This window comes from Atractosteus spatula, chromosome 12 (genome assembly GCF_055471065.1).
Source record: "Atractosteus spatula isolate fAtrSpa1 chromosome 12, fAtrSpa1.hap1, whole genome shotgun sequence".
NCBI lineage: Eukaryota > Metazoa > Chordata > Actinopteri > Semionotiformes > Lepisosteidae > Atractosteus > Atractosteus spatula.
The window spans coordinates 5,654,868-5,680,510 of NC_142717.1; the positions used below are offsets into that span (position 1 = coordinate 5,654,868).

Sequence of the window (25,643 nt, forward strand, 5' to 3'; positions counted from 1 at the left end):
ATCCGGCCGGCGGCCTTCATTTTGACGCAACAAGGAATTTTTCTTCAGCCGGCTTGTTGCACAGCCTGTCGCTGAAGTCCCTCCTCCTTTCGCAAACGGGCTTGGGACCGTCTATGGCGGAGTTTACGTCAGCCTACATTCTGGAGTCTTAATCTTGATATTGACAAGATACTGTAGTTTTTAATATTGGACAGAAACTTTGACTATACAGTGGTGCTAGAAAATTTGTGGATTTTCTGAATTTCTGCATAAAATATGATAATAAAAATTAGATCCCAACAAAACAAATAACACACAAAAGGATATACATTTTCATTCATTTATTGATCAAAATGATCCAACACTAAATGTCTTTGTCGGAAAAAGTATGTGAACCTGTGACCCCCTTGAGCAGCAATGACTTCAACGAAACGTTTACGGTAACTGTTGATCAGTCCCGCACAACGGCTTGGAGGAATTTTGACCCATTCATCCTTACAGAACTGCTTCCATTCCGCATGTTCAGTAGAATTTACTGAATTAATGTAAGTGACCTGAGATGAGCAAGCTTTTTTCTTCTCTACAACTCGTTCTGAGGCCTGTGTTGATGAATGAGTTCTTTTTGAAACCTCTGTGCTGCACGTTTGTTACAATAACGCTGCGTTTTGAAAATCCTGCCCAAGATGTCTGCAGCGACTATATCCTCTTTACGGAGAGATGAAAGTGATTAGTTTTCTTTAGGTTGTGACACTGGATTCCAGCCCTGCTGGGAAAAACAGGAGACTTCAGAATGTGTTGCTTCAGAGTAACGGCTACATATAAGTCACGTCTGCTGCTTCGAAGATGTCAGTGCCTTTGACCTTCTTAAACATCTCAAGTTTCTTTTAATCAGTTCTACGGTCTCTAATTCATACTTCATGGCTTAATCCTGATATTACAAATCTTTGACACTTGTCCTCTTTAGTCATACCAGTTCCGCTGTGCACATTGAAGAAAGGGTCAGCTTTTTTTTTTCTTTGACCTTTTGAGATGTCATGTCCTTGGATTTACTTAATGCGGCCTCATTTCTCCAAGACAATAACCTCCTGTACTCTAGTATTTCATAGCATAATCCATTATTAATCAACTTAATTGCTTTAGGCACAGCTTAATTCCTTGAGTTTTTAATCACCTGGTTACTTCATGTTCCTTCTTTTGTCTTTGCGGTCACCGAGACTTCATTGCCCAACTAACTGCCTTTTTTATGTGTTCTTATAGAAGGTATTTTTTGGAGGAAATACATTATATATAGTAATAGTCATTACAAATGAAATTTGCTGCCTAGATATATACTGTAGCCCCATAATGCACATGATCATTGTACAGGCTATTAAAAATAAAATGGGTTGTTCATTCAAAGATGCAGTATGAGAGGCTTAATTTTTAATTGGGAGAGCATACATTCAGAACTAGAATTGTAGAGTCAATTATAGCTGAGATTCCCTTTTTTTTTTAATAATGCAGCACATAGCAGCTAGAGAATGGTGCAGTGTTGCAAGCCCTATTTAATTTAATAAGGGGTTACAAGAAACTGCTGTCATGCTGGGATTTTGAGCGACAGGGATGATAGTCCTCAGCTGTATATATGATACACTATATTTTTGTATTGCTTTCCTTTTTTGTCATATCTCCCTTTAGCTCAGGAAAAGCCATGTTATCAAGTGACTGATCCTATAGTCAGAGCATTATGTACTCCTGCTGGAATTCAGCTCCTACAGAGACATGGCGTTTAAACAACAAGCAGTAATAGGTGAATGAGACCATTACCTTTCTTTAATTGCATCATCTTAGAAGTCCAGTCCTTAAACTGTTATTTTCTGTTTAATTCTGATTAGTTAACATATCTAACGTTTGTTTCTGTCACTTCTAACTGAGCAGTGCACGTGTAATACAAAGTCTTTGTTCATTCAGCATATTAGTCACAAGTATATCATTCATTTGGATAATGACAAAAGGCATGTTTCCTTTGTTTCCTTTATGTGTGCATGTATAATTTTATTTATAATTTTATAGTTTTAGTTTTGATTTAGTGGTGAATTTAAATATCATGTCTGCTCCAGGCTGGAGCCATATTAAACAGTTTGTACAGTTATTGCATTAATATTTTTCAGAACCTTTAAGTGCTAAGTATTATTGCTGACTTCTTTATTTGTATTTGAGCCATGCAAACGTTTACAGCTGCTTCAGGTCATAAGACAAGCACTCTCAGGAGTCAGAAGGTAAACAGTTTTAGACCAGTTCAGAAAAGGAATATATGCAAGTTTTGTCAGATTTTGAAAATCTGTGAGATTAGAATCTACAGTTTTGAAATAGCCAAAAGCAGAATACAAAGTTCTACAGCACTGCGTTAGGCATAGCTTGGTTAGATTTTACCTGTTTCAGATTATTGCTACATAACTAAGCAAGAGACATGTTTATCTTCAGTTTTCAATGACTGACACAAAGCTAAACGGATTACATAGAGTGAAGGAATCCAGAAAGGTGGCATCAGACACTGTCAAGGTACTGCTTTTATTTGAGATAACACGTGATGCCCTCTCTTCTTTCAGAGGATTGGAAGCACCCCATAAACCTAAGTGTTATTCATGATAAATAAGCCCCCCAAGGGTCATCCAATTTAAATCAAACAAACCATTTTCAATTCTCATGCCATCCCTCGGTGGAGTTGAGGTGTCCTATAAAACACTTGCTCGGTTTTCCTGTTGTTTTTCAGTGGCAGAGAAGCGCCAGAAAGAAATTAATAAAATTAGAATTGAAATGATACGGTAGCTCTGCCTTGAAGCTCTTTTTCATTTTTCTAATTATTTTATTTTTTATTCTACTCTCACCACAGGCAAAGCTAACATCAGGAGTTTATACTGTTAGTTAGGAGGTGGAAAGGGTAAAGCAAGATGGGCAAATAAATTGCTGTTCAGAAATTCTGTTTCAAGAGATTCCCCACCGGTGCAAATCGCCTGTGGGTTCAGGGAACTTTGATCTGAGAATGGCAAGAGTACTAACTAGACAAGAATGCGAAATCTGCTTGTTCGCTTCAGCAATTGTGAATACCTTCCCAGCCCACTGAAGTGTTTTTTTCCCCCCTCTTAAATTATAGAGTAAAAAAATACATAGTGTCCAGTGGTATCTGTTTCTGAATTCTTCCTGACTTAAAGACTATGCTAGGGAGAATGGAACCATACCCTTTTGTGAGTGAACTGTACATGGCAGGATTGAAAAGACTTATTTGAAGGATCAAAAACTTCTCCACATCATACTTCTAAGATCACCCCAAAGGTCGCAGTAAACAATTAACCACCTAAAGTTTGAACTTTTTTTTATGCTGTTCCTATTTCACTAGTGCGTTAAGTCTTGTGAAACTTTGGATGTGCTCTTGTTCCACTCTACTCTTTTTGCCTTGCTTGTTTCCATTGCCTAGAACAGTCTAGCAATCTAAGTCCGGTGTATGGGGTACATATAAAATCTAGTAATTGTTGCCTCATCAGTGTATGATGCTGGACTGAGCAGTAAGGTTGCTATCAGTCTGCAACAAAAGCATTCTTGTTGTTCCTTACCCATATCACAGCTGCATCAGTTGGCTTGAGCTACACAACAGTGTAATGTTCACCACAACAACTGCACACATCTTCTGTCAGGTCTGTGGAGGGCAAAATCATATTCACTTGTTCATAAAACTTAAAACCACTATCTCTTCTGTCACCTCGGTTATCTCTGGCTCAGATTAGATACCTGTTTCATGTCTCAGTTATCAACATGTTAAACATGAACATCCTCCAAGCACGCACATTGTTTCTATGAGGTCATTCTGCATTGGTTATTTCTGGCATTTCTTGTTTTGTAACAGCTGCCGCCTTAAAATGATTACTCAAATGGAACAGAAAGAAAAAGAGAGCACTGGGCTGATGTCCTCTCCCTCAGTGTTTCCTGGCTTCTCTGGGTTTGTCTATTTTTGAAGCAGAAATCTCACTCTGGGCGGTTGCTCTCAGACTGCCTTCAGTCATGCCCATAGTATCCGAGCAATCTTCATTATGGAAGTGGGTTTTGGTCGCATCTTTTCACTGTTCTTCTTTTAATTAAAGTCACCTCTTTTTGAATGACTGTTACAGGTTCATAATTGCCCGATTTCAGCATTCTGTGTTCATCTTGAGTTCCGAACACTGAGTACCTGGTGTTTTTTTTTTTAATAAAATCACATGACTTTAGCTCCATATTTCTAATACCACGTAATAATGCGATTCAAATGATAAAAAAAACTAGTACATGTTTTATAGGCTGTTGATGTATTTCAATCAACGTTCAACTGCACATCTATTTTTATATCTAAAGTATAAAATAGCTTAGGGGCTTATTATATGAATGTATTTATATATCAGAGTTATACTCTAGAGGTCCCTTCCTGTAAAACTAGAGATCTCCCAACTCAGATTCAAAAGCCTATATTTGCCAAACTCAGCAGCAGTAAAAATGATTAAAAAACACTAAGTTCTTCAGTGGCCTGTTTCTGGGTTGTTTCCCCCCTCCTTTATTTGTTCCTAGCTGATGCTATTTTCGTTCAGTGTTATTTTTTTTCCACAAGATCATGTTGTCAAAGTAATTTACAGAAATGTAAATTGTACTGCTTGGCTTCCAGGCTGCCTGTGTCCCCGTGACACTCAGTAACGGATGGGAGCTGCCTTTTTCAGAAGTAATCGATTGGAACACAGCTGCTGTCATAGGAGACGAGAGATTGCTGCTGCAGGTAAGGAGCTGAGCTGGGCTGCAGTTCTAATCAGGCTGCTGAGGCCCCAGCGAAAGTGTATGATTGCTGTCTGAGCACAGACGTTCACCTTCTTTTTTTTCTGCAAGGGATTCCTGGTAACAGGAAGGCTCTTGTCTGCTATGTGAGCTGGTGTTTGAAAGTTTTAACTGAGGTCTTTTTTGCACTTAAATTACATTTTAAGCTGTAACACATTTCAGCTGCTGTACATAAAAGGCAACACTAACACAGGGCAAAGCTGCCAAGTTCCATTTTCTTTATTTGTTAAAAAAAACACACACACACGACAGGGGCCCCCTGTGGTAATGTATTTTTGTATGCTGTTTGCAAGCTTGTTGTGCAAACTGAGAAAAAAATAGATCGAGGTCTGTACTTGCGTGGAACTTTTTTGAAAAAATTGTGTGGGAGCGAAGTTTGTTCTGGAATGAGAATACTATAGTCATAGCTAATGTACTTTCACAGAAAGTTGTCAATTTGTTTTAAGCCCTCTGACCAGCAATACAGCTTGTGCAGTGAAGCATTGCAACTTGCCTATCACACAAAAGCTCGTTAGGAGCACTTTTACCCAGCGAGGTCCAGGTGGAACAGTGCCTGATCAGGTCATCTTTAAAAAGGCCTTAATTCAAAGCTTAGGTCACTGCAAGAAAATGGCCACACTTGGTCAGTTTTCTGTGCATTCCATAAGGCCTCGAATGTCACCAGAAGCAAGGGAGAGGGCCATTGGCATGCTGCAGGCAGACATGTCATGTGCCAGCGTTGCCAGACACTTTCGAGTAAGCTGCTCCATGGTGTCCCGACTGCAGAGAAGGTTTCAGCAGACTGGCAGGACAGATGGCCAAGATCCGGTCGCCCTCGAGTGACCACACCAGAGCAGGACCGACACATCAGACTGGTCCATCTGAGAGATTGTTTCAGATCTGCCACCCATACTGCTGCTGAAACTGCCGGCAGACACAATGCCCGCATCAGTGACAGGACAGTGAGGCTCCATGCTGCTGGCCTTAGAGCAAGGTGACCTGTCAGAGGCCCTCTGCTTACACCTCCTAGATGTCACACCCGACTGGCTTGGGCCAGACAGAGGCTGCGATGGACTTGTCAGCAGTGGCGTCAGGTCCTCTTCATGGATGAGTCACTCTTCAGCCTGTTCCACGCAGAGGGGAGGGCCAGAGTGTGGAGGAGGAGCTGTTGTGTTTCTTTTTTCCATCAGTATATAAAAATGCTCCTTTATCGCTTAAGCAACACCACGTTCAGTTAATATGTGGCTTTGGTCTGGTTATGTTTATTAGAATAGATAAATACTTTATTGTTCACTTCTGTGGAAATTTCTTTGTTTCAGCAAAACATAAGAGTCGTATAAAATCACATTAAATCAAAGCAACAGTATGTGATACATAAATAGATGGATAAATAGCTAGGGGGGAATGCATTGCATTTTATTGCATTTACATTGAATTTAGCAAGTAATTGTTAAACATTGAAGTATATGCATAGATTATATTGTATATTTACTTTGAAATAGACTGGACTTTTAGTTGGTTTAGCTAATTGTCATGTGCTTGTATTATTGATTATGGGAATATTGCCAAGGCTTTTCCAAAAGCAACTTTGCAGGAGAAAGCAACAGTGTTTCAAAAGGTATGGCCATTAAGACAATCCCTAGTTAACCTTGGTATTGGTTTCTTTGGTTCATTTTCCCAGTGGTTAGTGTTCTTTTTACTGGAATTGAAAGGGGGGGGCAGCAAGGGAAAGATTTTTTTTTATAAAACGAAAAATCCAGAAATGAAAATAGAACTTGTCCGGCACTTCATAAACGACCTTGATGAGACCAAAATCACAGAGACCATCGAGGAGTAACAGCTTTTAGTTTTAAAAAAAACATTGTCCCTTGTCCATTTATTCAGCCTCAAACGTGTCGGTCCAAGTTGGTTTGACCTGCTCTGTGGCTTCCAACATTGTTCCCCATCTGGCACAACGCCTGAGCGGTCGTCCAGGGAAATGTTTTGTTATGTTACAGTTTCTCATTTCCTGTTTGGAGCTGTGTGGATGTTTTAATAAGCCCCATTGCCGGAGACAGGCTGTAGGAATAGTATCAAGAGACTATTTGGCAGGCTTCCTGCTATTAATTCAGCTACTTTTCTGCCGACTAGTGTTTCCAGAAAAAAAATGTCCGTCTCACCTGGCCAGTGACATGAGTCATTGTCTACTACTGTTTTTTTTTTACAAAATTAACAATGGATAACTGCTCATCCAGATTTTAGATTTGCCTTTTCCAGTTACGTGTCTGTTAGTAGCTACTTAGTAAGAAAAATACCTGGTTTCATCAATTTGTATATACTGTACAACACATGTGCACGTGTATCATTTTCAGTGACTGAAATACTGTGACACTACAGTACTGAACATATTTTATTTACAGTATTTCAGTTTTCATATACAGTTTAATTCTATGTATTAAATCTGTTACGTGTGTAAGTCCCATTAAACAGCTCTACAGGGTACACGTATACTTTATCATGCCTGTAGCTTTAAGTGCATAATACTGTTATACTGGGTGGGAATTTGAGCTACTCAACTAAATGACTCTGTAGCTTCAATTTTTTGGTGCTTAACCTCAGAAAAAAAGAATGCTTGGGAATGTAATGTAATTGACTTCTTATATCATACTCTCTTTCTACTGTCAGCGTTGAGCTATCAGATTACTTATGTATGCTGCGAATTAGATACCAGAGCGGCTTTTATCCTGGGGCGGGAAAGCAGATAGTCATTGGAGAGGATTCCTTCAATTTTATCCAGATATATGCCCTGTTTTAGCACAGGTAGGGCTGGTAAAGATTTCTTAGTAATGTGCAAGTCCTTGCTCAATGAACATCACCACCCTTTTCCTACCCACTGCTACATGCGTCCAATCTGTCTTCGTTTCTATATCAATTGATTGCTCATTGTTAATGCCTTGTCTTACAGATCCCATCAACAGTCAGGTCCATCCATCAGGACAAAATCTTAGCACTTAGACAGCAAACACAACTCTTGTGGGAGGCTTATTTTTCCTCGGTGGAGAAGATTGTATTGACTACATTAGAGGTGAGTAAAAGGCTGTGTAGTGCTCACAGCTTTTTATTTGGCCACAAAATGCATGTAATCACCATATTTCCCCTTGGCCTTTAAAACTAACTGAAACCAATGCTTAGAGGTGTAAGGTGTAAGGAAGTCTAGAGGATCTTATTACAAGATCAGAAATGAAATGTATTCCCCAGATTCATGCAGCTCCTTGAGAAAAAAGACCTTGATGTTTATGGGTAGAGTTTAACCATTTATGGTGGGTAATAAGTTGTAAGGCAATAAAGAACTATCTGCAAATGACATAAGGCACATTAACCAGTGTTTATTTTGAATCATTTCAATTCTGCTTATCATCATCCCTGTTCAAAACAGTTACGTATTAATTTAGTTGAGTCATAAATATGTTCATTTCCCTAAAGCAGTAGTTCTCAAACTATTTGGACCAAGTACCACCCCTGATCAAACCAAAGCATCCAAGTACCACCTGCAAGTCATCTTCTCATAGGAACCCCAGAAAATCTCAATGACCAACATGAGCGCGCGTGCACACACACTCACACATACACATATAATAAATATTATAATAATAAACTTTATTTGCTATAGCGCCTTTAAAGGTGGGTTCTCAAAGCGCTTTACAGAACGACAAAAGGGACAACAACAATTAAAAATAAACCAAAAGGCGCCATTGCAGTGAGAGGGGTGAGCCTGTTTAGTCGAGCAAAGCAGATGTGGATTCTTGGTCGAGCCTTGATACTTAATTCACAACAGAGTCCAACAGATTTTAAATCGTCAGGCAGTTTCTTGACGGCCAAGGCCTCGAGGTGGATACTGCAGTTCATTTCTGGAGCAACCTCTCTAATTCGTGCAACGACACCGCTGTGTCGGCTTGTCATTGCTCTAGCACCGTCTGCACAAACTCCGACGCATTTTATCCAGTCGATGCCATTCTCTTCGATAAATTCATTCAGAAGCTGAAATATGTGCTCTCCTGTAGTTCCTGTTGGTAGCGGCTTACAGAACAGAAAGTCCTCATGGGACATGCCCTCAAACGCATATCGAATGTAAACGTGCAAATTGGCCAAATCAACGACATTTATAGACTCATCTAATTGCAGTGAAATTGCTCATCTTAATGTGCTCTATCAGCGTACTTTTGACATCATCCGCCATATCAATAATTCTATGAGTTACTGTGTCTTTCGGAGGGGGCAGCAGGTCGAGCTGTTTAGCAGCTTTTTCTCCACACAATACATGTCAGCACGCAACTCTTGTCTCCACTCAATTATTAGCGCACGCTGTATCGTAGTACATAAGCTGCGTATTCAACACAAACTTATTATATTAAAATTGAAAATATGAAAACCCGTCCCAGTTTTTCAGTGCACACAACAAAGTTCCAGGGTCATATGGCGTACCGCCTGGTGGCGCTCTGCGTACTGCGTACCACAGTTTGAGAACCACTGCCCTAAAGGAAATGGAAATGTCCGAAACCTGACACCAATACTCGATAAGGTACTGTACAAAAATGTTAACGAGATGCTTCTTGGGGCTCATAGTAAATAAGGAAAATGAAACTGGAGAGGCAGTTTGCTTTAATGAAGCCACATGTAATCAAATATTAAAATAAAAGATTTTAAAGATGTTCTTTTTGACATCAGTAAGTCTCTCTTAAATGCTAAATATACCCACCATTCTAGTTTTAAATGAACGTATGCAGTTTTATGTTTACAGAATAAACTTGTACATCTAATGTGCTTGCTTGGAATAATACGCTTCAGTGGTTATCACATTTGTTTTCAAGAGGGTGTCACTTAAACCTTTCTTGTGAACACTTTTCTGCATTGTGTATAAATTCTAGGTTTTTTACCCAGAATTATAGTCTTTAAAGTTTTTTTCTGTCCACAGTTGCATATTTCGCTCTGAATGTACGGTTAAGGAGGGTTTTTAATTGATGTCATCCTTGCATCTGAATTGATCGAAGCAGTGAGATAGTGCTGTTCAGCATTGTTTCTGATCATGGGAATTATTTCATTCTTTTAAAATTACTGTGCAGATGGATTTCCAGCTGTTAGGCATTTTTATACGAGTTTCAGTTGTCAAAAAGAAGTTTCTCAGGTATTATAGCAGAAGGTGTTGGTCTGATGTATGCTGAACCTGAAAAGAGTTATTCAGAGTTTTTGACGTTGTATTTAAAGATAACATTTCCTAGTTATACATTTCAAAAGGTAAAGAAATCTGCATCATACAACAGTGCTCAAACTAATCTAATTGTTTCCTTAACTAGCTCTGCTTTCTGTGCAGGAAAAATGAATTCTCTTTACTTACAGCTTTTCAATCAAGTAAATGTGATATTTTCAAATGAATGTTAAAAAACATTGTGGCTTCAAACACTTATCTGTAAGCTCTCTCTCTCTCTGAACCTGCAGACCTGCTAAGACACTTCTGTGTTTTAACATAGAACAGCAAAATCGGAACATTTTATTTTTAGGGATCCGAAACCTAATATATATGTTGTCTTCCCACAGATCATCCGGGATAGAATTTTCAAGCACATATCACGGAACAGCTTAATGTGGAACAGTCATCCAGGAGGGCTCTTTGTGCTGCCACAGTATTCTGCGTATCTGGGAGACTTCCCTTTTTACTATGCTGGTCTTGGTGAGTGCTGGCCAGCAGATGAGCCAAGAGTTAAAACAACATTCTTTGTTTTAGGAATGAAGATAACAATCCAGACTGATGTAGACAGTTGCCTGACATGCAAGGGAATGGATACAAATAATTTGCAATCCAAAGTGCAATCAGTTCACATGCCAATAGCCCTTTTCAGTGTTGAAATGATCCACATCTGACTTCCAAGACAGGTGCATGATAACATCAGCTTTAGTTTTGCCGAAAAGAGGTAGAGCAGTGATAAAGAGATAAAATGGAGGAAGTTGGTAGGGGAAGATTCTTTGAGTACCCTGGACTTGCAGTATGTATCATAACTTGCATATATTTTACACATTTGTTGAAAGAGAGAAATGCCACCGTAATAACATTCTATTGTGGACAGAATGCTTGTGCCTCCTTCACATCTTTTCACAGCTAAATGTATTCATCCATACTGAAACAGCTGCAAATGGCTTAATTAAGGCTAACATGCCCGTTTGTATTTATTTCCTGTGTGCCTTGTTTTAGAATATTATGAGAATATCCGTTATCCTTTGATGTAACATTGTAGCAGTACCTGGGACACATTTACATCTGTTAATAACTGCTCAGAAGAATGTATTAACATGGACTGCCCTGGCTTTGATACAGGTATAAAACCATCCCCCAAGTTTACGGCTGTCATCCATGCAGTGACTCCACTGGTCTCCCAGTCTCAGCCAATCTTAAAGCTCCTGGTGGCTGTAGCCAAATCCCAGTATTGTGCCCAGGTAAGAAAGCCAGCTGACCGCTGTCCATGCATGTTGGCAGAAAATCTGTTCTATTCTCTTCATGTTCTACCAGATTAGAGTGAAGATCTTACAATTTAATACTGGTTATTAACCAAAACCAAAGAATACACCGTTGCTATTCCAAAGACACCATGCAGTGCATGGACTCAGAAATGTCCAGAACTACAGGATGTTCCTGCTTTTTTTACACCTTATGTATTAATGGACATTGGATATATATTAATGGATATGATATCTAATGGATAAATTAAGTATTCATGGATAAAGCAAATAAGAGCAATGATACTTCACTCTAAAACAAATAAAGGATTCAATATTACAAGAAATGATCCTTCTTCATGTCTTTAGAAACATGAAGAAGGATCATTTCTTGTACATATTAAGAGTAGGAAAGTATTTCTGCTACAAATCACAATATTTTAAAATTCATTGTTTTTTTCAAACTCCAGTCACTTTATTTAGTGAAACTGGGAGAGACATGTTCTTCAGAGTGTTTCTAATCCATACGCTAGGATAAAGGGGAGATATAATTTAATTAAGGCTAATGCTGATTTGTTTTCTTAATGTATTTAATTTGCTGAAGTCCCAATCCATTGGAGCAATTCTGTTAGCTTTAAGCAAGTGGAAATCATTTTAAATTGTGAACATCAGCATGTTGGGTAGTTAGCAGTTTTATGTGAACCAGTTAAGAGAAACACTCAAGAGTAAAAGGCAGGTGTCTTCTTGTTCTTGTAGTAATTTCTGCACATCTGAAAAAGTGTCAGGGAAGCCAAATAGGTACACATTCATTAAAGTCAAATCCAAATTGATGTCAAAGCTTGAAAAAGCATGTATTAAGCACAATAATGCAATTGAACAAAATGAGCATACTTAACAGAAATCCATCCTGAAAAAAATGAATTTGGAATATTAATTCTCTTAATTTGGATAACTGGAAATTGGTCTTTTCGTCAGACTAGAAAATTACCCTTATTTATTATGAAATTTTGAGCCACTTTATTATATAGTTTGTTTTTTTCTTATTGTTTTGTGTTGACAGATCTTAATATTTATCTATAGTTAACCTGTGGTCAGGGACTAGATAAAGCATCTGTTTTTAATGTCTTGATAGTTATAACCAGGTATATATCTAATTTATCAATAATATCAACATCGAGTCGGTACATCTGTTTCTGCTCAAGACATCGCCACATAGCTATTTAATCCAGAAATAAAAAGCTTGAAATTGATGATTGTTTTCCATTAGTTCTATTTATGATATGTATTTATAATTCCTTCATGCTGGTTTGACTTTTATTATGATTAGTAGCATGTAGTTAAAAGGTCAACGTGTCTAACAATGTATAGCAACAGCGGTGCTTTATATGAAAAAAATGAGTGTTACTATAGAGGAAAAAGGTGTACTTTTGACCAAATTCCAGTGTTTTGCATTTTTTAATAGGCTGTCTTAAAACCACAGTGACACTTTTCTTTTGTCTTTATTTTGTTTTACCTTTTCAGATAATTGTTTTATGGAACTGTGATAAGCCGTTACCAGCTAAACACCGGTGGCCAGCCACGACTGTGCCCGTCATCGTGATTGAAGGAGAGAGTAAGGTAGAGTAACACTAAAGCCACTGTATTGTTTTCCTTACTACTCTTCTTATGCCCAGATACTATCAGAATTCACCTATCATTATCTGGCCTCTGTTTTGAAAGTTTTATTTAAATTATCTAAAATTTCAAGAAAAAAAGATTTTTTTCTGCCATGTCTTTTTTTGGGGAAAAAAAATGCTTTCCTGAAGGCTAAACCACAAAGAGCTGTACGAGCATTTGAGTGATGCAGGCTGGGTCAGTCACCCATTGAAATGGAAGCAATAGGGGTTGCTGTTCTTAATCCATAGTCTCCCACAAGACAAAATAGGACGTTTGTCTTGAACGTGCACTGCACGACTTTTCTGATGTGGGCTAATTGTTTACTTATGGGGAGTAAGCAGCATACACCAACTGCTGGACGCTTAAGACAGTTCTGAGACCATATCTCTAAAGCACTTTTTAATGCCTTTTTGATATTTCTTAATTGAGTAACAGAATTCCAGTTTTCTTTGAGTCAGAATAGTAGTTCCTCTAAGTCAAGCTCTGTAGCTATCCAAAAAATACTCTCTTTAAAGCATAAATTAAGCCAGTCTGTTTTACAATCTTTGCAGAAAATAGAGGAAGGTGAGTCTCCCTTTGAACTTTTGATTTTTCCAGTTGGTTTTAGGATTAAGAAATTTGAGACACAAGGAACACATTGCACAGTAAAAACAGGTTTTCTGCTAGAAAGAGTATTTCCTTGGTGTCTGGTATCTTGCCACCAAGTGATCAGTGTTCTGTTTCTTATATAATAGCTTTATTTAAACTCGAAACGGGAAAAGCTGAGGAGGTGTTGTCTTCTATTAATACAGCTATATCACATTTTGTTCACAAGCAGTTATTGTTTTAACAAAACTCATGCAAAAAAAATGGTTCTTGTTGTGCCAAAACGCCTGCACTTGTGACTGTGCCTTGAGAAAGTAGTGCATTTGCAGTAATGTATTGAACTATTTCTTTCAGGCCAAGTAGTCCTTTGTGTGATGTTGATGATTCATTTACAGTAGGTTTTCATTCAACAAAATGCAAGGTGTTTAAATCACAATTGACAATGTAGATGAAAGCAGGGAGCTCAAAATTCATACTTCTTTCCAGTTTAAACAGATTGGGAATAAATATATTCAGAGAAATTGATTTATGACTGTCTGAAGGTATGATTACAGCATAGTTTTGTGCAATGCCTAAAAGTTGTCAAAAGTTAGTCATTGTTATGTTGAGTATTTCATGGACAAATATTACATGGAAATTGCCTATGTTAATGTGAAAAGTCCCTTAATATTGTCCCTTAGTACCATGTCATTCATAGCATAATAGCAAAAATGTTTTTGCTATTATGCTATGAATGATATGATACTATTATTGGATATCTAAAATGCTGTTTTTCCAGTAATTAAATTAACGTATTAATTAAATTAGTCAGGCTCAGGTGTGAAAAGCTTATTTTTACGGGACTAACAATTATCTTTGCTCAATAAATGATTTATCATTCTTCAGTAAAAACAGTAAAATTAGATTATTTGTTTTTCATCAGGGACTGATTAATGCTTGAGGAACTTCACCATATAAATCTCTGACTCTAGCACAATAGGTGTTTTGACAAGACTGTATTGCTTGGTTATGATCACTCAGGCTTCCTCTTGCTCTTGAATTTTTTTATATTATTGAATTATTTATCTAATTGTAAACCTGCAGATTGCCTTGATGTTCCATGGTGTTTGTTTTGTGTTTTCATGCCTGAGAAAATGGATTTGGAGCTCAATTTCAGAAGGACTTTTGAGACTAGAGCTGAAAGTCAAATCTAGTTTGAAACCAAACCAGTTTTGGCTCCATCTAATTGGCATACAGTTCTGTGCCTTGGTTGCCATGGAAACTCTGGTAGTCATCTCTCCTGTTGTTAGGGTAAACGGGTGATTTCTGAAAACTAATTGCATTTTGTAATGTGGATACCTGTCCTGTGTACTCTTAAAGTATTCTTCAGAGGATTAAAAACCTTGACTTTTATCTGCTCTTTCCTCAGCTTGTGGTACTCAAGGTCTGCTCAAGCAATGTGAGATTTCATTGACAACAGAGATATTATGGAAACATGCTTGGTACATACCTGAATGTTCACATGGAGGTAGTCTGTGATAGAATAAGACAGGTGCCCAGCAAAGTGCAAGATTTCAGCAGTATTCCAATACTTTTCCTTCAAGCATGCATGCAATTTTGATTTCCTGTTCTGCAGCACACAGGCCAAATGTTTCGTTTTTGTTTACCACACAGATTTGCATTCATTTAAATCAATTGCACACCATTCAGTTTGGGTCTATTTTGCATGTCCCGTCTTAGTTTTTTAAACTAGAATTGACCCTGTTTTGTTGACGTAGAATATCGGCTTCTCCTTTTTTTGAAGAAGCATAACTTCTGTGGTTAGTCCTTTCTGCATAGTGCTACTGGTTGTCAAAAACAAAGCCAGAAAAACAAAAACCTGACCCGTCTGCATTTTGACTTTTAACATCATGTGTTGGCTGGTGTGCCTTTTGTGTCTTAGTGCTATTTCATAATCAATAGGTTTAAAAAGAGCAAAATACCTGTTGTGAGGGAACGACCTTCAATGCAGTGAGTTGGTTTCAAAAGAATGAAAAAAAAACACCATCAGAATGTATTCATGTGCATGTGGGTGTTGGGCTTATCCTCAAGGAAATCAACAAAAGCTAAGAGCTGCTCTTTAAATATCCTTTTGAATGTTAAGTGGATAGATTTGTACCTTTGCTGCAGCTGCAGAAAAGGCAAGCTTATGTGGAATACTTTTGCTTTATGTCCCTCACAACAGTTTCATATTCAAAACTGGGGATCGCTAAATAGATTGTCTGAGTTGAGTCAGGCAAAATTTTTTTGCGAGTTTCGAATATTAAACATTGGTTTTAGCACATCTGGAAATATTGTAAAAGTGGCACTGGATTTTCAAGTGCGTTTCTAATGGTCGGAATGACAAAATATTCTTTTTGAAACATCACAAAAATGTGCTTAACGCATAATGATGCAACGAAATCCAGATCCATGCACTTTTGGCAGGTGTCTTGTTAGTCAGAGGATGTGGGGTTTTCTTCCGTTTACCTGCTACCATTTGTGTAAATTTAACCAGGACCCTGGGGGTTAACACCCCTGCTGTTTTTAAAAAGTGCTGTCGGATCTTTAATGACCATGAAGTCAGAACTTTGGCTGAAACTCTTTATCTGGATTACAGCACCTCCTACAGCTGAGTGTGCCCTGTCACCATACTAGAGCACTGGTTTGGAAATTTCTGGTTCAGAAGTTCATCTGTTGTTCCATCAATACCACTTATAGTAGCTTTAGGGGTCTGACATTCTAGTCCTCACTGTACCAGGTAGGCTCCAGTCTTGCTTAGCTTTAAAGATCTAATGGCCCAAGAGTCAGTAACTCCGTTGCCTATAATGCTTTCATGGCTAGAGCTGAACACAGTGGGCTAAATGTCCATGCCTTCTCAAGTCCATTACATTTGTAAAAGAATGTTTTTTTTTCACAGAAGTGAAAAAGGATTGATGTTTATTTCGTCTGTTACTTCTTTCCCAGCTGTATTTTATGTAGTAATTCTATAGTCTGTCTCATTGCAGGTAATGAGCAGTCGTTTCCAGCCCTATGAAACTATAATCACCGATGCTGTGCTGAGCCTTGATGAAGATACAGTGCTTTCTACCACAGAGGTGAGTGCTGCATTTTTCTGTGGAAAATGGGGAGGGCTTAAAGTTTGTTCATTCTCTTGTTTATCCTTGCCTGTCAATTTGAGAGTTTTTAATGATCACTGAAATGTGACTGGAATGATTATTTACATTTGCCAGAAATCCCTTACATGAGGAGTTGCCTTCATTTTATTTTAATTCACAGGCATAAGAAGCATAATGCTCAATTTACCTCATACCACTGCTACAGGACAGCTTTTGATGTTGGAAAAAGGGTGATGTGTGGTTACATTTTTCTGAGTGTGGTGAAAGCTGAATTATAGTTGTGAGCTGCTGTAGTAAGTGTACCTGCCAGAATGATTGGAGAAATGTATTAAACCAGGAGTTCCCTTCAGAAAGTGGTATCAACACATTCACACATTCTTGCTTCTTATTTTACCTTATTTATTTATTGTTTTGACCTATGTAGCATTGGTCTCAAGTCACTCACAGAAGAGATTATCTGTATCTGGACTGTCAGCAGCTCTGCCAAGCTGTCTCTCACAGGGAGCTTTGTGCTAATGAGTCTTTCTTCTGCAGTGTCTTTAAAGGAAACCCACTTCTAAACTGAGCACATGCAGACACACATTCTGCTGCTGAACATCACATCCTTTCATAATGAAGTGTTGCTTTGCTACCAGATCAGCACATGGTGGTGGTGTTGTTGTTGTTGCTTTTTATAGCAAGGACTGAATTCATTTGGCGAGGTGATTTTGTGTATGATTTTTTTGAGTGACTCATTTAAATGATCTGAGCTCGGTTTTGTGGTATTGGCATCCAGATAAAAGACTTCTGTTTCACATGCTCAGAAAATATTGTACAGTTTTTCTAAACGCAGTTGGTAACTGGACTTAACTACAGACTTAACTGTTTCTCATTTTGGATATGGGATCATGTTAATAGTTTCTAAATATGAAAGTGAGATTGCGCTTTTAAGTATGCTTTTAATACAGAGTTGAATTTAAAATTTCTTATTTGGATTATTTAAAAATGAATGAAAATATTTGGTTTTTGGTAAAAATATGTTCATACTGTAGGTTTCTTATGGGATGCTAGTTTAGGGCATACCACTCCTCGTTGGAACTAGTGTCCCAGTTCTCTTTTTCCTTTCAAACGAATAAGGCAGAACTCCAAAATACCACAACCAAAGCTGTACTGTACGAGCAAAAATAGGTCAGACAAGCTTCTTTGTACTATGGTGTAAAGAATGTGTTTGTCTTTTATCCTTGTATAGAAATGTTTGAAGTGACACCATCACTAGATCACTAGGAACATAGCTACCTCTGTCCCTCTAGGGTTGCTTTGATGAGTATGAAAAGAAAATCTATCCATCCCCAAGAACCTGATAATATTACATCAGATTCTGTTACACATTACTATTTTGCCCCCCAAGTAAATGTTCTCTAATGACAAAAGTTAATTTCAGGCACTGACTGCATAAAATGTGACTTAGAAAATGTGAACACTTTTCCCCTTTAACTTAGCTGTTGATTTAAAGTACGTTAACTCCAGAAACACTGTAGTTGTGTTTAACATGTTTGAATGTAACTTCACTTTCTTATTGTATTCCATTGGTATCATGTATTTTGATACTAGAAAACTGAAAATATTATTACTTTATTTGGTCACAAAGTCTGTTCTGAATGCTACTGTTTCATGTTGACAAAACTTGAGTAAACAAGATCAGGCTACACAAAGACTTTACATAGCTTGCTTTCCTGGTTTCCTTTTCCATGCTCTTTGTCAAGATAACTCAGACAGGCATGAGAAGCCTCAGCATTTTCCCCATTACAGGGACTTATGTAAACTCTGGTTAAGGGCTGTTGAACATTTGAAATGCTTGCTGGAACTAGGAAATACGATTTATTTTTACCTTTGAGGGCTTCATCAGTGTCTGTCTTCAGTGTATTGTTTCCTTGTAACAATCATATTTTGCATGTGCTCTGTTAAAGCATTTTATATGTTTTAATTAAAAAACAGTATTTAAATGTTTATTTGGAATGAATGCCAAACTTAAACCAGTAACTTAAGTACCAAATATATTTATCCATTTGCAGAGAATTTTACTTCAATCATTATGTACGCTTCCTCTGGGATTGAATGATTCCTTTTACCAGTTTTATTGGTTAACACTTATTTGTAAAAATTGATGTTATGTGGTGAAATTATTGTGGTAAAATAATCAAAAATCCGACAGCAACAGCTTTCTTCCAAAGTGAGGATCTTTGGACCTTTTTTCCCCTCTGACTTGTCGTAGAATACAGTTTCACATCAGTGTCACAACAGTATGTCTGAATAACTTATTCATCAGCTTGTTAAATAATGTATTCAGGAAACATTGCTAAAGAGAAAATAGGGGATCAGTGCCATGCTACTGGCTAATTAGACATAGCTTCCGCTATTAACACTTTCCTCCTTCAGGGTGTTGGGTTGCCAAACGTATTTGGCTTCATCTCATTACAGAAAGTAATTCAAATCTGTATAATACCAGCAGGGTAGTAACATTCTGCTTAGTCTCCCTCTTAATTTTGTAGTGCAGTTCCTATATTCCACAGCAATACGAGTCAAGTACAGCATATTTAGAATGCTGTCTTTGTTTTAAATGATGGTCCGTTATGCAACACAAAGATATAAAATCAATGAAATCCGTTCCTCAGATATGTTTACTCCGATTCGAAGAAGCAAGAGAAACGAAAAGATTCTGTTAGAATGAATTTGAAGATTTTGGGCTTCAGAAAAGATGCAGTTGTCTTTTCAATTAAACGGGACATCTGGGGGTATCTGCAAGGAAAGACGGCATGGGATCAAATTCAGCAAGAGGGTCATAGTTCTTTAAAGATTCCCCCTGAAGAGCACAGCTTCCAAATTGTAACTTTTACTTTTTTCTTACTTTCCCATTGGAGAACAGGTCTTGTAATTCACATAACCATTTCAGAATTTCGAGAACGTCGTCATCCCTGGGTGTTTTTTCCTGGTATTTTTCCTTTGTACAAAGAAATTAAGTTTAGAGTTGAGTCATTTGAAAGGACAGTTTTCAGACCAGGCAGCTGAGAGGGCTATCCATCTTTTGGATGTTTGGTTATTTTGTTATTTTGTTTAATTTGGATGTCTTATGTTATTTACTTGGCATACATCAGAAGCCCTTCCTGACTTGCACGACCACAAAGCTTAAACAGCGTGGTTTGAGATTACCACATTGGCTCTCCTAGCATCATAAATCTTGAAAGTGTTTATACTGTACATGTGCAACCTATGTGTATGTCAGAATTCTGTCATAAGAACATATTCATCTTTTTGCAATTTGTAAGCAATTTGTGCTTTAAAAAGTAATTAAGCTAGACTTGTTTCATTTCATTACCTGGTATCTTTATTAAATTAAAGTTTCCTTTTTTAACTTTGTGCCCTTTCGCCCACATTTAACTGTATTTTAAATCAAATTAGGTAGGACATCACAGCAGCCTTCAAAAGCTTCTGCACCTTCCTTGAAGAGCTGCTTTTTTGCACTGTAGGAAAATAAGCAACCTAGCTTGGCATTTCACATTTCATTGTGTTGAGTCTTCATCTCACCTTCATTTCTCCCAGGCTAGAGCAGGGGATCTCAGTGGTGAGTTTGATTAAATAGTTTATGGCAAATCCAGATTGGTGGGGTTTAAAATAAATTGTATTTTTTAATGAAATAACATTTATTCAGTCTCACCACTGAGCCCAATCCGTACAACCCCTCCCCGATTTGCACTGTGCTCCAGGCTAAAAAGAAGTTTTTGTGTCCGTATGCAACATGTGTCTTAAGTATGTCCTTGGATTGTTGTGTAGCCAGGACTCAGTTTGATATTCTCTGAGGTTTTTAATGCTGCAATAAGAATGGGCAAGTCTCTAGTGTGTGATAGATCTATTTTTTTGTTATGCCTTGATGAAAGAGATAACCTGTTGCTTTAAAAAAATGCTTGAAAGTAGTTTGAATCTCTGCCTTGATAAGCCAATGTATAAGGCAGTTATAGATATACTTCTGTATCTACATATGTGTTTGTGTAAGTTAATACTGCATATGTAAAACAATCTTCATTTATCCAGTATAATGCTGTTTTGTAAATGCTTCACATTTTAATGTGTATGTGATAAAATAGTTCATGGAAATGAAATGTCTTTATAGCTTACTTTAACACTGCAGTCAATATAGATGTTTTTTTTACATCATTCCAAATCTGACTTGTACTTAACTGTGCTTTTTAAAAGTTATTCCAACCTGGAAATTTTGGATTCCTTAGCAGTTGTTTGTCTGTTGGAAACCAGGGTTTTATTACGGAATATGTTTTCTTGCTGAATCCTGATAAAGGTCATCACTTACAAATGTCTAGCCTTACAGAATAGAGTTACTAATTTTTTATTGTTAACTGTTAATGACGTTTTGTTTGAAACACAATTAAACCACGTGCTGCTGCTTTTTGTGTAGTTCCCATACATTAGACGTTTTAGGTGAAACATGTAAGGGAGTGTTAAAAAGCTTGTGAAAATCTGGTGTTTTTGTAGTCCGGATTCTGTACTGTAGAATCCTGACTAAGCTGTAGGTGGTAGTTGTCTGCCAGAGAATATATCTATGTGTTAAATTGAGAAGTAGAACCAATTATTTGTGTGAGTTACAGTATGTGATCATATATTAATATTTTCACATTAATACATAGTGAATTGAAGTTTCAGATTTCAAACGTCAATTATCCTGAAACTAATTTCTAACTTTGTAATATCTCTGCATGTGAGAAAGTAGCATGAAATACTGCTCTTTTGGAGGTAAAGAGCAGGTCCTGAAAATGTTTAAAGTACAGAATGTGAAACTGATAAAATGTTAGAATAGAATAAAATCTTATACTTTATTGTTTACATTTTTAATCTCTTCTCCTAGCTAGAGAAGATGCAATTTTAATTCAGAGCAGAGATGACACCCTTTTGCTGCCTCAAGTAGGAAAAATAGACAGTAAAGAGAACTTAGTTTTAAGGGAATGCATCAAATAACGTACTTGTTTCTGCATTTATTAATTTCATTCACATCACTGTTTTCAATGTGAAGCTGGCCATACAGAGTGTACTAGTTTGGTGAAGTGACAGCACAGCCGCTACTTGCTTGTGTCCTGTTTTCAGTGGTGACAACACTTGGTCGTCTGTCCAAAGACTCCTTACTTAATGTTGGAGCAGTTCTGTTCTGGAGCCAAAACACATGACAGCTTGGTAACTAGTGGTAAAAGTTTGCATAGGCAGACAACGCAGGTGCATATTTTAGCACTTGACCAACTGGAAAGAAATTTGTCATTATAAAAGGTCCCATCTTTTACAGCAACAATAGGTGTACTCTGACCTTCTATCAATAAGTTTATACCTTTTAGCCTGAATTCGGAAAAGTATAATATATCAGAAATAATTCAGCTCAAATGGGAATGATGAGCTTCTCTTTCCAAGGTCAATAAATCTGTCCTCATCAAGCAATTCCGTAAGATTCGGAAGACAAAAATGGCATTACAAGAGTCTGACCATGCATTTGTGATTTTTTAAAGGGGGGGAGGGGGATTTTGAAGCTTCAAACCATAACATGACATTTTTGACATATGCCATGCTTTTGTAGGTGGACTTTGCCTTCACCGTCTGGCAGAGTTTCCCAGAGAGGATTGTGGGATACCCTGCCCGGAGTCACTTCTGGGATAGCAACAAGGAGAGGTGGGGTTACACCTCCAAGTGGACAAATGACTACTCCATGGTTTTGACTGGAGCTGCTATATACCACAGGTAAGAATGTAGCCGTCTGGATTTATAACACTGCCTGAAGCACCCTGCCTCAACCCTTTGTCTTGCCGGAGAAGAAAGAGTTTATAATATCCTGACTAGAACAATGCAGTGTTTATTTTTATAAAGGTATTTCCATCTTATATTTAAGGCTTTTTCCTCTTGATATGTTTCAAGCCAAGAATGCTTTCCAAGCTTCTTCCTGTCTAATCATGTGCAAAGCTTGTGATGCTGTTTTATATTTTGAAAACAGCAGATTATTATGCACCAGTTAGAGTGAAACTTTATAAGGCGGTAAAAGTGCAGCCAAATTGTACTTATTTAATCAATTTAATTAATACATTTCTTTAGCTGTTGTAGCCCAGCTGCACTCAGTGTTTCACCCCAGAACAAGCCATTGGAGCTGTTAGAAACACTGTTTGCACTCAGAATCAGGTTAACATCCTGAACTGTTTCAGAGCTTGTTTCTGTTATGCTTTTGTGAGATGCATACAGTCTGAGTGTGCTGTTACAGAACTTTGTTTTCAATATATATTTCCTTTGACAAACTGGCGATTTGCAAGTTTTCTAGTCTGTATAGAGAATCTCTAGAGCAGTTATAGATGCTCCCCCATACAATGAATATAAATGCATGCTGCTCTCTATATAAACTAGTCAAATTCCTTCAGATTTAATAGCAATAAAAAGTTTATGTAGATCATTTGTGTTATACATAGTCAGCCTTTTGATAAAGTTCGTACTTCTTAAAATATTTGTCAGAGGAAGTCTCCCAATTACTTCTGGAGACTAAACACAAAGTACCATTGCAAAAAGTTTTTCTTAGGTTTAACAGTTAATGCATGTGCAAAATAAACATAACTAGCTCTACGTGACCTAGCAACCCTAGCTTCCTTTAGAAAAAAATCTCAGCATTTTTTTATTTGTATTCTGCGCAAGTGGGTGTTTGTGTGTTCATTACACTGTTTCTCATCTCAGGATTGTAGGGTTTCAGAGAGGTCAAACTCTGGATGTCTTCTTATAAGAAAGTAACCTGAGACCTCTCTTCTTTCTTGCAAGTTTTATAGTATATTCACTGAACTCCTGCCAAGGTTAATTAAACAGGCACTGCCTAACAAGAAACGACTATAGGAAAACTATAATATGAAGGTATTTATGGATACAAACTCACAAGCTAGAGATGGTTACATTCCTGTGCCCCTACACCTTGATCTCATGTTGTCTTGTGTTTATTTCTGTTTATTACTTTCCCCAGCATTCACTGTTGAGGAAATTCAGAAAACTCCTTTTTTAGAATTCCCAAGAAGACAGGTTCATTTTATAAAAAGGAGGCATTTACAGCTAAGCACAACACAAAAGCAGGATAGTTTGACTTGAAATAAATGGACTTATAGTGGAAGTGCACGCACTGATATCTGATATCTTTTCTTGTCTTATCAACACCACAGGAAATGTCACATTTTGAGCAGGTCACTCGTAAACTTAGAATGCTTGAACTCTTGTGATTTTTTATTTTATTTTGATTTAAGCCATCTTAAAAATTCCTCTTGGTGTTTCACTTTAGATACTACCACTACTTGTATACAAATTACCTACCTGCCAGTCTGAAAACCATGGTGGACCAACTGGCCAACTGTGAGGACATCCTGATGAATTTCCTTGTGTCGGCTGTCACCAAACTACCGCCAATTAAGGTGACACAGAAGAAGCAGTATAAGGAAACCATGATGGGACAGGTAATGGAGTGTTCGTTGTAGAAGGGAGAGCTACAGGCCGATGAACATCGGCCCAGATATCACTTTGAAAAACAGCATAGGCTATTTTGTAGCAAAAGGGCCAGTCTGTTTCATTTTCAAGAAAGCTTTTGAAATTGGCCACCAAAAAAGATCAGAATGAGCAATACCGGGCGGTGATCTGGACTCACTTTTGAAGCTTGCATGATGTTATGTCCATGTTTTTCTCCCAGACATGTTTGGCAAGCCCTTTCAGAAGTGGTATATTTCCACACCCCACAGTTGATAAAATGAGAAGCGATGACACTTCATAGGAGTTTTGCATTAAGATGTGTATTTATTCACCGGCAACAAAAGTCCCTAATAACCTGCAGCTCCACTTACTACTGTGTACTTGACTGGGATACATTTTGGAATAATAAATTTGATTTAATTCTATGTATTCCTGTTAACCTTACCAGATCCAAGGTTGATTTTGGTGTGCTTTGAGGCAGCAGCATATAGGCCTGGGCAATATCGACCATTTTGAGTCGATCTAATTTTTATGTGGTTATAGACTTAATATTCCCAAGAAAAGTACATCACAGAGTGTTCCCATTTGTTCCTCATGATCGTGAATATGTCTTAAAGGGATTACTATCTTTGTGATGGTTCCTTAACTTTTGTTATCACAGAAATATTGGCCATTCAGTTCTTAACAGCATCTTTTTATCTATAAAGAAAAAGAAAATCAACATCCAGAAACACCGCAGAATGTAATTTTGTAGTGCATTAAAAGGAAGCAAGTCAAAGGCACTGTGACTAAAGCATTTTTTTTCATGTCACTTAGAATTAGAATAAGTATACCGTTCTGTCATCCTTGAGGGAAAATAAAAGCATACACAACAGCAAGTCTAGCATTTGTTCTGTGTTCCATAGGGAACATAACTTAGTTATTTTAAACAGTGTATTGTCAGATATCCATGGTGACATCACAAGGTTGTCCTATATTTTTTCCTGAGCATATCAAGCTTTTAGAAACCTTATGAATATTAACTCCTTTTTCTGTAAGACATTTTTTTGAATTAGCAGCTTTTCCAGGGCACTTTCTGTAGTCCCTTGCACCTTAACTTTGCACCAAGAAGACCTAGTATTTTCGCTGCCTTTTCTCTTACATGCCACTCAGAAATATTCTTTCACACTTTTAGGGTAATGTGATGCCATTTGGGAGATAAAGATTGGTTTAGGGTCATTTTCTGTCTCCACAAAATGTGATACTATAGTTGCTATAGTATCTATAGTGTGATACTATAGTAGAGGGCAGTACGGTGGTGCATGGTTAACACTGCCTCACAGCACTGACCCCTGGGTTTCTATTCTGGATACTACCTGCACTGAGTTTATCCGTTCTCCCCACCTTTGCGTGGGTTTCTTCCAGGTGCTCTGGTTGTCCTAAAACTGGAAGGTTAATTGGCTTTTGAGGAAATGGGGCCCTGGTACGAGTGTGTGCATGTCTGTCAGTGTGTATCCTGCCTTGTGCCCGCTGCTTGCCAGCCCCCTG

The 25,643-nt window shown here is 37.6% G+C and overlaps 1 protein-coding gene across 1 annotated transcript in view; it reads left to right on the forward strand.

The window, feature by feature from the left end:
- Positions 1-25,643, forward strand: part of ext1b (exostosin glycosyltransferase 1b) — a 132,868-nt gene that overhangs the window by 101,782 nt on the left and 5,443 nt on the right. The window contains exons 3-10 of the mRNA XM_088929644.1: positions 4,646-4,753; positions 7,733-7,852; positions 10,360-10,492; positions 11,135-11,253; positions 12,775-12,870; positions 16,500-16,589; positions 22,216-22,376; positions 23,935-24,106. Of these exons, the coding sequence (XP_088785770.1) occupies positions 4,646-4,753; positions 7,733-7,852; positions 10,360-10,492; positions 11,135-11,253; positions 12,775-12,870; positions 16,500-16,589; positions 22,216-22,376; positions 23,935-24,106 (999 nt within the window). The remainder of the gene's footprint in view (positions 1-4,645; positions 4,754-7,732; positions 7,853-10,359; positions 10,493-11,134; positions 11,254-12,774; positions 12,871-16,499; positions 16,590-22,215; positions 22,377-23,934; positions 24,107-25,643) is intronic.